The 14,919-nt window shown below is 34.0% G+C and overlaps 1 protein-coding gene across 2 annotated transcripts; it reads right to left on the bottom strand.

Annotated features, from left to right (window-relative positions):
• Positions 1 to 1,204: 1,204 nt before the first annotated feature.
• Positions 1,205 to 12,209, bottom strand: SR1 (signal responsive 1). Of its 2 annotated transcripts, none has more exons than XM_012233479.4 (13): positions 11,982 to 12,209; positions 11,608 to 11,727; positions 11,120 to 11,235; positions 10,829 to 10,917; positions 9,703 to 9,745; positions 7,647 to 7,854; positions 5,887 to 5,988; positions 5,448 to 5,746; positions 4,485 to 5,015; positions 3,614 to 4,311; positions 2,599 to 3,178; positions 2,133 to 2,456; positions 1,205 to 1,594 (listed from the first exon to the last, which is right to left on the bottom strand). In XM_012233479.4, exons 1-13 carry the CDS (start codon positions 12,019 to 12,021, stop codon positions 1,487 to 1,489), a joined length of 3,258 nt encoding a protein of 1,085 aa, XP_012088869.1. In that variant the 5' UTR covers positions 12,022 to 12,209; the 3' UTR covers positions 1,205 to 1,486. The 2 variants fall into 2 exon arrangements, with proteins under 2 accessions (XP_012088869.1, XP_089575163.1); XM_089719037.1 differs by having other exon boundaries at positions 4,485 to 4,838.
• Positions 12,210 to 14,919: the final 2,710 nt, after the last annotated feature.

The raw sequence follows: 14,919 nt of genomic DNA, 5'->3' as shown, positions 1-14,919 counted from the left end.
CTCCTGTTACTCAATTCTGTTGTAAATAATTCTTAAATACTGTTCCGTAAGGTCAACTATGCTTATTTTAGGAGGTTTCGACCTGCAAATTTTTGTTATTCTTCGTGTAAATCAGGCACCCATTTGAAGCTCTTAATCCATCAAAATTATCTGGAATGGCTAATTTTAGGCATGGTTGCTAACTAGGGTTTTTGGTGAGCAATGTTTGGTTCAAGTTTTCACTTTTTACCTTGTAAGTACATTGGATAAATTAGTTTAATTAATTCCTACGGTCAGGCAAATATTAAACTATTACCAAATCCAAAAATCATCATAAACAATCAAATAATAGAAAAAATTTATATTTAGTATTTGCCACAAATAATTCATCCAAAATTCAAAGTAGGAGTGTAAGTTCAAAGTAGAATTAATTCGCGAGTTGTTTGAACTAGCTCGAAAAAAGTTTGATTTGAATCAAATTTGAGTCTAAAAAACTTTCAAGTTTGTCGAGTTTCGAGTCGAGTTAAATTTTGTAGAGCTGAAGTTCATTCAGCTCGGCTTGTTTATACAGCTAGTTCAAAATAGAATATATTAGGATCAAGTTGCTTGATTTAAGTCCAATCTGTAAATAGGGGTCAATGGTTTTCCTTTTTGACATGTCCAAACTACCAAATGTGTGAACCCACGAACTGTAAACGGACGAGATCAAAATAGAATTATATTAGGATCAAGTTGCTTGATTTAAGTCCAATCTGTAAACATAGGTCAATGGTTTTTATTTTTGACATGTCCCAACTACCAAATGTGTGAACCCACGAACTGTAAACGGATGAGATCTGAATAACGTAAGCTACGTATATCAAATAAATGATAAATAATATAAATAGTTTTAAATAATATTTAACTATTTAAGAAAAAAAACCGATAAAATTAAATATACTTAATAACATAATTATGAAAATTTTTTCACAAACTACAATATAATAATAATATTAATAATCAATAAAATTAAAAATATTGACATATATACAACAACACATTATTTACGGGTTAGGTTGGATTGCAGATTCACCAACCCAATCCGTCAATCATAAAGCTAATCAACTTAACCTAAACCATTGTATTTTTAAACTCGTCAGATTGAATTGAGTTGAGCCAGGCCGTTGAGATTGGTAGAGTAAAAACAGATCATGTGCAGCGCCAGTTCAAAGCTAAAGAGATCGAGTAAATTATTAATCTGTAGGTTGATATTAGATTATAAAGACTAAGATGTTAGGAAGGAGCAATGCCAACTACCCATAATGACACATTGAAGTTCAGCAATTTACATTCATTCCTATGTTGATTACACGTTGGCAGTAAGTAAATTGTGAATATGGCTTCAATTGCTTCCATTGGTTCAACTATTAAATCCCCTTTTAGCAAGTAACAATTATAAGCAGCAAAGGGGACATTTACAAATGAATTGTCGCAGAGCCAAAGAGGAGAACATTAACCAGATATTGCCTCAGGAAGCTGTAGGCATGAAAGTGTCATCATCCAACAATGCATCAAGATCAATCAGGTCATCAAACTCCGCTGTTGCTTCAGAATTGTTAATGCGGTCAGACAAAATCTGTAAAATCAATTGAGAAAAAGAAAAAAAAAAATCATTACATTATCCAGATTAATATAGTACATCAAACAAATTTACAAGGCAAGAAATCATTCAGACCTATTCAAGTTATCGTTCAAATATATTAAGAATGTAATTCCCATAACGAAAATAAGATAAATGAGCAACCAGATACCTACTTTGCATAAGAGATCAAATTTATTCCGAGCCTTTTAAATCAATGCTCAATGAGTCATCATTTGATGCAAACAGTTAGAAATAACATTCCATCTAGGCAAAACTCTACAAAAACTAACTGCAGGTTCACAGATTTAGGCATATAAATCCCTCTGTGGTTCATGTCTTTAGTATATTTGGACTTTATATGCATGTCCCAAAAAAAAAAAAAAAAAAAAAAACACAATTCAATGAAGACAAGGCTATGGTTGAGCCCTCAAGAGCTCCCACAATGAGTCTACTTGCAAGTATTTTAGCACGTATCTTGCTATTATCTGTAGCATGTCAGGGGAAAAAATGAGTAAAGTAACACCTCAATTACCTTGGTCTCTTGGATCTCAGTGACAACATTTAGCAGCCTGCGATATTGATCTCTTGCCTCTGGATACTGGTGCATGGATTTCACCCTTGCAAGGGCTATCCGTGATCTTGCTTCTGTTTGCATTCTGCCTTCTTTAAAGAAATCATAGTCATCCTCTTTTGAGGATGTATCATGTTTGCTGGGCCCCTCAATAAGTGCTTCAGATTTGAATCCACGCAAACCACTTCTTTTTCTTCTCCATCGCAAGATGACTTTCTCCACAATTCCTACAGACCATATTATTTTTTTATAGTTTTTCCTGACCTGATGACCTCTTACGTGCGCCTTTCACCAAAACAGATAAAAAGTTAGAATTCAAGATTTCGGATTTGATAAGAGAAAAAACCTTGTCGGAGAAAAATTATACATAAATATCTTAAAGAAAAAGCATTAAGATTATATGACATGCAGCAATTGCACTATGTACCTGAATTTTAACTATTCGCTGGCGAATAATTAAAAATTCTTTTCTCCCCTTCCAACTACGGAACTTGTTTTGAATCCTAATTGCAGCAGCATGCACTGGTTCATCATGTCGTCCTGGCTTGAGCGCTTTTACCGCAATAAGTGAAAGAGCACGCTCATGCGACACTCCAGATTTATCATCACCAAACTCTTTTAACTGCTTCTTTTGAAAGGACTGTACCCTGAAGACTTGGTGAATACGAGCAGCAGTTTGAGTAGCATTACAAACAGCAGCCAATGAATCCTTTAGAGACAGACCATATGGTAAGTCCACACTATTGATTGCAGATGTACTATGCTCCGGGACTATCTGTACTGCTTTTGCCCCAGAAATTCCAGCACCATCACTATCCCGCTTATCCAGATTAAGAGAAGAAAGTTGGGCACTCAAAGCAGATTCTGCAAGATAACCAGCAATTCCTTTGTGCCCATTAGCAGAGGCTAGGTCAGCAGGTGTCCTGCCCTGACGATATTCAGGAGTTGGATATGTTAATGCTCCAGGAGCAGCACCAAGAAGGACGAGGGACACAACTGTGCGCTCTCTGATATCCAAGCAAAAATACAGAAAAAATTGTAAAAATTGGATAAGCATTTTGTAAAATTAATCAAAGAGATTCTGAGTACAACTTTACTAATGAAGTTTAGTCGACAGAAGTAAATTTAGAACTTGATGACCTCCCCATATACACACACATACAGCTTTTCTTAGCATATACCACACATTTCCAGCATGGATTTGTTGAAATGACTTGATATCATGAAAAAAATAAAGTCCTCTGCCTCCAATGAGGTTTGCTAGCAAGCTAACAGCATTTTGAGCAGTCTCTTCTGGCTTTAGCGTGCATCCATTCATTAAATATTTCTACTGCTAATACATTACATACTCGATATGAAATGTAACTGTAACATGGATTGGCATTGTGCAGTGATCTAAGACAGAGAGGAAAGGACCTTGAGAACAATTTCCATTCACTCACCTGCCACAAGATGCTGCCCAGTGAAGTGCAGTCCATCCATTCTCATCCCGGAAATTGACATTTACACCTGCAATTATTGTGGGTTCGAGGGCCCAGTCATAGCCAAAAGCAGCTGCAAAATGGAGCACTCCCTGGCCACCTTCATCTAATACACTAGGGCCTTTTCCACCTTCAGCTGCCTTCTGCAAGAGCCAAACATATAACCTGTCTTTGAGTAGCTTTTGAAGAAGTTCCTCCTTTACCTTCTCAGAGGAAAATCCTGCTTCTGAATTGTGCTGTAACATTTGATCCCATTCATTTCTATCCACTTTCAGAAATGAACTAAGTTTATTGCTCAATTGGGAATTTTCATCTATGTTATTGGCTGTGCATTTTGGAAGGGGGCCAAAGCTCAGAGACAATAATTTTCCAAACCGCATGTGAAGATCTGTGCACATGCTGCTGCTATAACTAGCAGTAATATTCACATCTTGGTTATGGCTGGGCCGATATTCAAATTCACGAACCTCACTACAAGCTACCCTATCTGAACATGTAACATAGAAAGGGACCATACCCGCCTTATTTGAAGGAGCCTGGCAACGAAGAACACCATCAGCTATAACCTCAGCTTGAACTTCAACTTCCCCAAACATACATGACCATTTACAAGTTTCTGCTTCTTCTCGACTCTTCAAGAATCTTCCCGTGATCAGGACCTGAATAAATTGTAGAATGATTGGAAGAAGAAAATTATAACATGAAAAATGGAGAATTATACACTAGTATCAGCAAGACTGCTAGAAATTACAACTTCATTTAGCCCCCCAGTAACCTTTTGTGTGGGCAAAGACTGACATCCAACCCATGCGCAAACTAAATAGAAGATTACCTTTATCTCTGAGAAGGCATATGCCCAATTGGGTGAAAAATCAATGATGCTAAAGAGTTGTTCCTGGGAAAGGGAAGGACCCAACACAAAGGTATCCAAATGCACTTGAGAAGGAATTTTGGGATCATCAATCCCATTTTCACTTTCAACTGTATCCCAGTAGGCCCCTGAACTGGACTGCATGCATGACTCCTTTACATCTCCAAGTTCCTTGCTCATCCATCGGTTGAAACTATCAAGTTTCTTCAGACCTTCTTCAGACACCGAACGATCTAACAAGTGCTGCTTCATGGCAGAAGAGTAGACAGATTTTCCTTCCAAGCTCATACTGTTCTCTGTATTTGAATGCTTAACCTGAACATCATTTTGTACAGGATGATCACTTCCCCGTTTTTGGAAAAGTGCAAGTGTGTTACTTAGATCATCACTAACAACTTCCTGTTCATTAAAGCTAGCAGTGGGATCATGTGTTGAGTCTGGATATGACTTCTGATCCGTGGCCCACTTTGAGAGATATGCACCTTCAAAAGTCTGTTAACGAGGTGAATTAAAGCCTAAATGCAAACAAATGAATTGCAAGAGGAAAACATAACGGATTCTACAATGGTGTATGATAATCCAGTGAAGAAAAAAGTGAATGCAAGTGCAGACAACCAGATAGTACATATATTCTAGAAATTAATATTAACAATCATTCATTGCTGATATGATAAATATTAGTATAGCAACAAAAGAAAAAGGAAAAAAAAAAAAAACTTAAAAAAGCAATCACAGTACTGAGTACATCTAGACTAGAACTTGCCAATTTCACTCATAATTGTATGAAGAAAAAAGGTTACCAAACTTCAGCAATTGCTAAAAACTTTTGCGGAAAAAGAGTTTTTGATTTCAGAAACTACCATTTTATCTCAAATAAAATCATTATGCCAACAAATTCTAATGCAAGGTCAACATCGCCTGTACCTGACAGTCTTTCTGGACTGGTAAATGATTCCCCAACTCCTCCTTATCAAAGCCATTGGCAAGAAGTTGCCTCAGTGTTTCATCTTCTTGTTTAGCGGTGGCTCTTGTAGTATCAGCTTGTGACACAGATTCAATTCCAGGAGTACAATTTTCTAATACACGCTCCCATGAGGGTAGGTCAAAATGTTTTTGTTGTTGATACGCTAACCCAGCACCATTAGTTTCTCCAACTTTACCCATCTGGGAAAGTGAGACAAAGTCCATTCCAGGAACAGCTAAAAAATTCTCTTGATAAGTACCTGTGAACAGTACAACAGGCTAAAAATTATCATGCAAGTTATTATCTTTCCTAATGAAGCAAAGGATAATTACTGTACGCACATATATATTGAAAAGCTTGAACATCAGAATATCATAATACAGAGGAACAAATTTTTACTTGAAAATGACACATGATCATGGCCAGCATCAGTCTTCTCCGTTTCAGGCTGCTGTACCTCAAGAAAAGAGTGAAACCCAGAACTCGCTTGTTGATTATATACTGCACCAAATATAATATCAACTTGTAATATTATGTTGGGGAAAAAAGCCACTGACATGTCTGTTACTCCATTCACCAGAACCAGAGTACCTATTTCATTTTGGGAACTCCAATGCCTAGGTCATTGAATAAGCAACCTCCAATCCCTAAAAGCAAATATATAATGCATTTTATCTAGGGTTACAGGCAAGTTTGCATATGAGCTAAGCAAAGCCAAGCTTTGGCAAGCTCAAATTCAACTTGTTTACTAAACAAGCTCCAAATGAGGTTCAGGCTTGACTCATCTACTAAATGAGTCAAGTACTACCATGCTCATTTATAGCTTGCAAGCCACAATGAGTCTAATCAAGCAGAAATCTTTCTCAATTATTTAGTTACTAAATGACATTATTCATATATTTATTGAAAATTTAAAATATTTATTTTAAAACTGTTTACGCACCTATAAATTTCTGCTCTTTTCAATATTATAAAAAAAATTATTGCAAATAAAAGTTGTATAACGATATGACAATAATAATAGCTGAAAACTATCATCCGTTATATTAATGACAATTTCAACAGGGTGATATATTTCCAGAGCTATTATTGTTATTTCTAAAGAAAAATTTGTTATCTATGCAAACTTACCCTTCACCAGTTCATTCACTCTACCTCTCCTCTATTTATTTACTGAAAAAAAAGTTAGAGATCTTATAATTTCTTCATTGGCATGCTGATCTTGCAAGGGATTCTTATTTCTCAAGATTGCATTCAACAAATGTCCCAACTGGACTGAAATTGGCTTCAAGAATCAGTTATTTCATCTGGTAAAAACTTTGGAGATAAATCCCACATGGGCTCCATAATTTTGATAACAGATGTCCTCTATATAAACAAACTTTTTTCATAGAAAAATAGGTTTCATTTATTCATAAATATAAGTGCCTAGGAATTGTTTCTATGAACAAAAAAGCCTACAAAATATTTTTAATTTAGTTTGGGCAAGCAAAACTTTTTTCCAATTGCTGATGGTGCACCAACAAAGAAAAACACTCAAAGCAAAAGCAACAAGATCATTGTCTTGATTTGCCTCTGAAAGCAAATTGTAGGATTGTTGATGCCCTGAATATGGTGACACTTGGCTCCTTTAGTATTGTTATGAATGCAAGCTTAAAGAGGGGGATGGATGAAACAAATTGAGACAAATGGAGAAGGATGAACTGAAAGGTAAAGGGTAATTTTGTCAAAGTGAAAATATTTTCTCCGGCCTCACAATAGTAGCTTTGGAAACATCACCACCCTTCGAATAAGTACTTTTATGAATATCAGGAATAAAAGTACAGAAATCTTAAACTTGAAATCAACTTATCGTTAAATTGTATAGGACTTAGCTCCTGTGTTTAATCAAGGAGATACCTAGTTCTAGTTTGGCTCATTTATTAGATAGCCTCAAAATGAACTTGATTTAGGTCCATTAACCTTGATAAATGAGCTCAAGTAAGCATTTATCAAGTCGAGCAATAAGTAACTTGCAAAAGACTTGACTTGTTTGAGGTCCTAGTTAAAGGCAAGCATTACTAGAGATTTTTATTGTATCAAATATCCTTGTGATCCTCTAAACAAAATAACCAACAAATTTTCGTATTAGAAATTGATATATCAAATGTATGACACACCTGATTCGGCATCCTCATATTCTGATGCTTGAGCGCTATTCATGCTTATTGTATCTGTTGTTTGTGCAGGCGCCTGGTGACTATCATGACGGAAATTGGAAGAAACAGAAGTGTCCATTTCAGAATGAAGAGTTGTTTCTTCAATTTCTTGGGCACATGTCATAGCATTTTCATATTCTTTAATACGGTTAAAATTTGTCCTGCTACCCTATGAAATATTAAACCCAAATAAATAATTATAGTAAGAACATGGATCAATGATCCTGTAAATCCTTGCTTTCCAACAAGTTTAAATACCGCTGAATTCTTTTAATTAATTAAGATAGGCCATGTATTTTAACATTGGTACGAATTCACATGGCTGATTTGGAAGAATTGAATGATAAGGATTATAAGTAATTGTGGAACACATGTGATCCCCTCAAATCCACCAATAGAGCCCTCTTAGATTACAACTTCCAAAAATACAAGTGCATAGTAGGATTGAGAACATGATATGGACCTCACTCCTATTAGCCACTCTCTCTATGTTAGCGTGACTGTTTGGATATATGTTAGTACAGATATACACACATATGCCATGATTCTCACTCACAGGATACAATTGATGCCTATTCCAAAGTGTATGGCTTAAATTGATAAAATTAAAAGAACTAGAAAGAATTCTATTGAACTTGAGAAAACTGAAAAAGGCTATGGTTGGGAATTGAATCAGGAACAGTAAGGGAAACAGAAACGAAAATGGTGTCACATAATCAATCCAAATTGAATCGTTCCAAATCAGCAGCCACTGCTGTGAATTTTCAGAACCATTTGCAAAATCACTCAAATCAACAAAAAAAAAAAAAAAAAAAAAAGAATTCGGTAAAGTATAAGTTAGAAAAAGAATTATAAAATATGCATAGTTTTAAATTAATAGTTGGACAATTTCTCATGTTTTATCTACTGTGTAAAAAAAGAATTATAAAATATGCATAATTTTAAGTTAATAATTGGACAAATTCTCATGGTTTATCTACTGTTTCTCGGTGATTGGTGAATCTTCCGCAGAGAAACAGAAATTAATGTAGTGTGCCAAACTTCCATTATGAAACAGCTGAACATTGAGAAATGACCATTATTTAAAACTATGATTGAACCCTACTAAAATATTAAAAAGACTAAAAAGCTTGAACAATGAATAATAAATCTAAATTCATGATATAGACATCAAGCCCACAAATAAATGCACAGAGGTTCACATTTACAGTAAGTTTCATGCTCTTGGTTTTTCACCATGTCAAAGACATCCAAAAATTATCCAGGCTTAACCTGAGTAACTTCATGTTGAATCCTCAAAAAAGCAGCAATTCTAAATTTAGTGTATAGATGCAATCTAGTAAATAATACTGAGGTAAGGATATTGCCAAAATTAAAGACTTAAAGTGTCATGTTGAGCAAGTTTCTTTTCCCAATCCTTGCCAAAGCCCTAAACAGGTCTAACTATATTCATGCAATAGGAAAATAGCTCTATGGCTGCATTGCATTTTAATATTTATATTTTGTCCAGCAAAAGTACAATGTATCTCTCCTTTTATGGCACCAATAATACAAGAAAGCTTTTTTCATTGTTCTTACACCATCTTCTAATTAAATCAGGCTCTAAATTTTACTTCTTTCTATGGATTGTTACTTTTCCCTAACCGGCATGGAAGTCTAACATATATCTAGTCATGTTTATGCATCATAAAGTTAATAAACATTTTCACCAATTAGTGTTTGTATGACAAACACGTGATAATTGATTTTTTATGGAGAACACTAGCTCAAGCAGACAACTGACTGAGGTAACTGCATTATTGTCAACAAAATGTATCAATTGACAGGCATAGATGACACGGTCTTCCTGTTGGATGGAGGGAGCTTTTATTTATTCTAATCATATTGCTCATGAAATATTGTTCATACTCTTCTTTTGCTAATGTTGTTAATATGAACCTTTATTTGCTTAAATATGAGTAACATTTCATAATTTATAAGGAACAGAGAAAAAAAAGAGTGGAAGGTGAAATTTAACCTTTACTTCCCGGTAGTGGACAAGTACTATGTGAGAAAGTTCCCTGCATCATACGTGACTATGTAAGAAACAGTAGACATAAGAACATGTATTGTTTCAGAAAGTTTCCTGCATTATAGATAACAATGCAAGAACCAGAAGATAACAAAGTTCAGAAGTGAAATCTGAAAGAAAGAAACCAGATACCATATGCCACAACTTTAATGCAAATTTCCAAATTAAAAAATAAAAAATAAAAAAAATAAAAAAAAAAAAAGAAGAAGATTAATTGTAAACGCTAAACAATAAGAAATCACTGCTGAAATTTTCACCAATCACAAAGTTATTTATTCAATGCTTCACAGGGAAAAAAAAAAAAAACTATAAGCAACAGCGAGAAAATAAGCAAGTATTTGCTAGGGAGACTTGGTTTAATCATAAAAGAAAAAGAAAGTCAGAATCTTCAAGAGAAAATAAATAAAGAGCCAGAATTTTATCCTGACATGCCAAAGCTCCAAGTTTTGATAATGTTTTTGATGTGTCTGATTTTCTCACTCGCAAATGAAAGAGAGGGAATCACGTTAAACGTTTCTTTAAGAATGACATGAAAAAGAACTTAAAGCCCTAATTATTTTGTCACTCACTCAACAATCAACTTAGTACCCTGCAAACAAGAGTGGTTTTTTTTTTTTTTTTTTTTTTTTTTTTTTTTTTTTTCAAGATACCTGCGTGTTAAACAATAAAGTTAAAGTATAGCAACAACCAATTACCAAAAAGACCAGTTGCTATTTGTCTCTATCTACTACAAGGTTCAAAAAATCATTCTTAGATCTAAGTTTATTTCTTGTTCTGTAGAAAATCCCAAAATTATGTACAATAATAGCCACAAATAATTTTAAAAATGACAGCTAAATGTACAGTGAAATAATCCAAGTCAAACAGTAAACACATTTCAATGCACACCACACTCAAACTAACTTGATCTTCTTATTCCGAAGAATCTATAATCCTTATTCCTACCAAAGAAATATGGCACTAGAATTTATCATTAATAAACTTTTGCAAAAATGTAAATGCACAGATGATAGTGCAATCATAAAAAGGTTTCAGACAGTAAAGGAGGGTATGTAAGGATTAACAGACTCACTCTTCAAGCATCCAATAACTACGTCTTTGAAAATTTTCATTGTCTTCTCCGTGTGCATAGTAGCAATGCAGCACATCAACACTTCCAGACTGAAAGAACATGCAATTTTTCAGTGACATATATAAGGAAGCACAAATAATTTTCAACAAAAAACAATGTCCTAAACCAGAGCAAAGTAAAACAGCTATAAAATAAAGTTCTTGACTAATTAAAAGCTATAGAATTTGAACTTTTCTAACTTAAATCTAGAGCAAAGCTTATCTCAGTAAAATGGAAAGGCTAATTATTTACCTTGAGCCTCTCATGAGCTTCTTTTACTGTCTTCCCATCTTTTTTCTTCCTCCAGTTAAGGCCATCTTTTCTGAAGTATCTCAGCACCTTGCGGTCGAAGAGGAAAAGTGAACCACCTGCAAAATGAAGAAAGAAACATAAGAATAATGAATTTTATTTGATTAAATGAAAGAATCAAAATCATCTTAGAATATCACTCTCATGCCAGTAAATAATTTAATTCAATTTCCAAAAAAAACAATAATTGAAATTTCTCAATCAATTGTTTGAATAAAAAGCAAGTTGCGGTACAGTAAAGATTCTAAGGAATCTTGATCATATATAGACAAGTAGCAAAACAAACACGAACATAGCTCTTCAAGAAGGAACCCAACAAAAATTAAAACCAAAATGCAGAATCGTGCAAGTGCATACCACCAAAGAATATCACGCAAAGTTCATCATCATCATCAACAACAACAACAATAATAATAAAATAGAAGTCTTACTTGTTGGCATATTTGGAGGCTCAGGTGCAATACGAAATTTATTATAATTGCGAAGAATTTCACAAATTTCAGCAGGCCGTAGCCATCTATGCTGTGCTTCTACGAGTATTTGCTCAATATCTGCATTAAATTCATCACATGATAATTTCAACTTCACATTAATCAAAAACCGATATAAAAAAAGACACGCTTGCCTGATCAAATGATCATCTTGTTTAACAAGAACTACTTTAGTATTTTAAGATAAAAGAATTTAGGGCACTGATATATAACTGATGAAAGCTTCTTCTTTCTTCTACTTAAAATTAAACTGAAAATCAAAAAGAACAATGCATCAAAACAAGCATAATTCTACTCCAAGACAAGAGAATTACCTAGATGGTTACCCAAAGGGTAGCGCCTACCTTCCGCCATAAACGCCTACTCTACAGTGTCTGTTTATCTGCGGTTTGTGAGTTGATTTTGAGATTTTTCCTGACAGTTTTCGGATTTTGGGGCAAAGAAAACTTGAGAGGGAGAGAGAGGGGAAGCAGAGAAAGTGACAGTCCACATACAGGTATGGAGACGGTACCGTGTTACATATGTCAAGAAAATGTGTCAACTTTGACGTGATTTCCGGAATATTAATATTGCTCTTTTCTCTCCTGTCCTTATTTTAGAATTTTGTTATTATTTATTTATACTTGTACTAATATCTTTTAAAGAAACATACTGGACAAATAAACTAGTCAATCTCTTACTTTTTTTTCTAAAATACATAATTGTGTCTCTGAATTTCAATTTGATTAGATAATATAATTGTGTCTCTAAATTTCGATCTTGTTAGATACTTTATGTCGTTCACGTTCTTTATGAATTTTGCCGTTAAATTGCTAATACTATAATTATAAATTTAAAAAGACATAGAGTAAATTCATAAAAAACACTAAAAAATGAAAGATTAGTAAATTAAAATTTTAATTTTCTTTTGTCAAAAGTAAGTAAATCTGTTTTTAGTATAATTTTATCATAATTTTAATTGAATTAATTCCATCAGTAAATTAATCCGTTGGGCAAAAACACTAAAAAAGAAATCTACTGCACCATTTACACCATACATTTGCTTGGTCTCATATCTCATTTGATCTCAGCCATTATGTAATCTCCAAATCTTCCTATTAGCTTCAAGAAGCACAAAACAAAGCCCAAATCCCAGAAGGAGAAGTCCCCAAAAGGCCATATTTCGCGTTTCTGCAACTTACTTCCCACTAAGAAGTCATAAGACCAAACAAAAGCTTAATTAGCTAAAGTTTAGAAAATAGCAGAATGGGGTGCGTGAAAAAAAATGAAGTCTACTGTCTAACGAGCTCCAACTCGCAGAACCGAAGATTGAGATATAAGTCAAATCCTAAGCCTTGGAGTTACAATTGTGAAATAGAGGGGTCCGAGAGTACTGATGAAATTGAGAGGAAGGAAAGAGAACCAATGAAAAGATGGTAGCAACAACAAAGACCATGAAACACAAATAATAGATGAAACTTTCTGTTGTGAATAGAAGGTGAAGTGTTCTATTGAAATGAAGGTTGAGGAAGGTGAAAAATCCAAGAAGGGTATGTTGAGGAATACGAAGAGAGAGAGAGAGAGAGGATAGTGGGCTTAACCTACAATGGCACTCCCTTCTTTGCGCGAGTTCCTACTTTGCGAGTTGTTGCAGTATCATTCTAAATTGAGTTAAAAACTTAAATATATTGTCTCCAGATCCAACACATAGAATTTGCAATATAATAATATACCCATCAAATCATCTTAGTTATCCTAACCCAACTTTCTGAACTCAGTAGGAAATAAATCCCAAATTTCTCTCCTCACCATCATCAATCTCCTTTTCTCGACAGTGTCTTCTTCTCTCCTCTGTAATCTCTTCTCGTTTTTGCTATGGGTTTATGTGCAAAGGTTCTCCATAACCATATTGCAAATAGTAACTATATATTAAACTGAAGATACAATACACGCTTAGTACATGCTACATGTTAGTTGACACATAAAACAAAGTTTTATCAGCAATGATACATATGAATCTATATTAAAATTAAATAGTAAGTATATATTCATTTTTAAAGTTCTAATGGAGCAAAAAGTAGTAAAGCTATAAAGGAATACTAAAGAATGAAAAAGAGAATTGGGTGTGCCATAAGGAAGCGTCTATGTAGAGTTAGTTTCTTTCTCCTTCTTCAGCCATTAGTTATAGGTTACTCGGATTTTGCCTCTCTGTAAATACACAAGCTTCTATCGTCTAATGGCTCCACCAAGAATCCTTGTGACGTCTTAGGGAGCCTCAACCACCTCTACAAGGAGTTCAATTGTTCTGTCTCTTCTCACATTTTCGTATCATGGATTTAGTTTCTTTAGACTCAGCAAAAACGAGAAAAGATTGTTGAGGAAATAAGAAAGAAAAGAAAATCGGTGAGTGAAATTAAGAATTTATTACCTAATTCGAGACAGTGAGTTTAGGAGGTTGAATTAAATTAACGCAAACTGATTTATTGGGTCTCACTTTTATATTATTATATTGTAAAACCTAGATGCAATTTGAATTTGGGATGACAATATATATAAGTTTACAAGCTGGAACATCAGAGGAACAAAAAGTCATTTAGAGTAATACTGCAACAATTCTTAAAATTTAGAATGTTTTTGTAGGTTAAGATAGGACAATGAGAATAAGTGTTTAAAGGTATTTTAGTCATAAAGAAGTTTTTTGACACCTTTGACTATATTTTTGAGCATATGCAAAAAGTGGACAAAAAGACTACGATGTCCGACGGATCATAACTTAAAAATGTAATCATGTATTTAGAAAAAGTATGTCTACTAATGTATTTAACCATTATATAGAAATGAAATAATCATGTATTTTAGACGTCTTGATTAATATATTTAACCATTATACAGGAACGAAATAATGATTTTTTCCTTGAACTATTTAAAATAACTCCAGGTACGGGGTTTGTTATGGTTGTACTCCAAATCCCACTTAACTCCCTAGGTACCATTAACTATTAGCTTTTATTACAATTGTACCTCAAGTTCAAATTAGATTCCAGAATTAATAAAAATATAATTAACAACTTTTGTTATAAGTACATCCTAAATTCAAATTAGGTTCCAGAGTTAACCAACTTTTGTTATAGTTGCAGTCCATTAGAGCATGACTTATGTCTGTAACTCCTCATAATTAATCAAGAGGAGCTTAAGTGGAACAAACCATTTCACTTCGCACCATCCGCCCATTCTCATTACCTTCCTCTCTCCTCACTACCGTTGAATAATAGC

The sequence above is a fragment of the Jatropha curcas genome, chromosome 3, assembly GCF_041381405.1.
Source record: "Jatropha curcas cultivar XTBG-Jc1 chromosome 3, XTBG_Jcur_1.0, whole genome shotgun sequence".
Lineage (NCBI taxonomy): Eukaryota > Viridiplantae > Streptophyta > Magnoliopsida > Malpighiales > Euphorbiaceae > Jatropha > Jatropha curcas.
Note: the sequence above shows the minus strand (reverse complement) of the source record. Positions and strands in the feature narration are given on the sequence as shown.

Excerpts from the sequence above, each read along its gene's own strand:
- SR1 (XM_012233479.4), bottom strand. The coding sequence starts at position 12,021 with ATGGCGGAAGGTAGGCGCTACCCTTTGGGTAACCATCTAG. Across the intron at positions 5,016-5,447 it reads CAGTCCAGAAAGACTGTCAG|ACTTTTGAAGGTGCATATCT; the intron begins GTACAGGCGATG and ends CCTCGTTAACAG. Across the intron at positions 3,179-3,613 it reads TGGGCAGCATCTTGTGGCAG|AGAGCGCACAGTTGTGTCCC; the intron begins GTGAGTGAATGG and ends CTTGGATATCAG.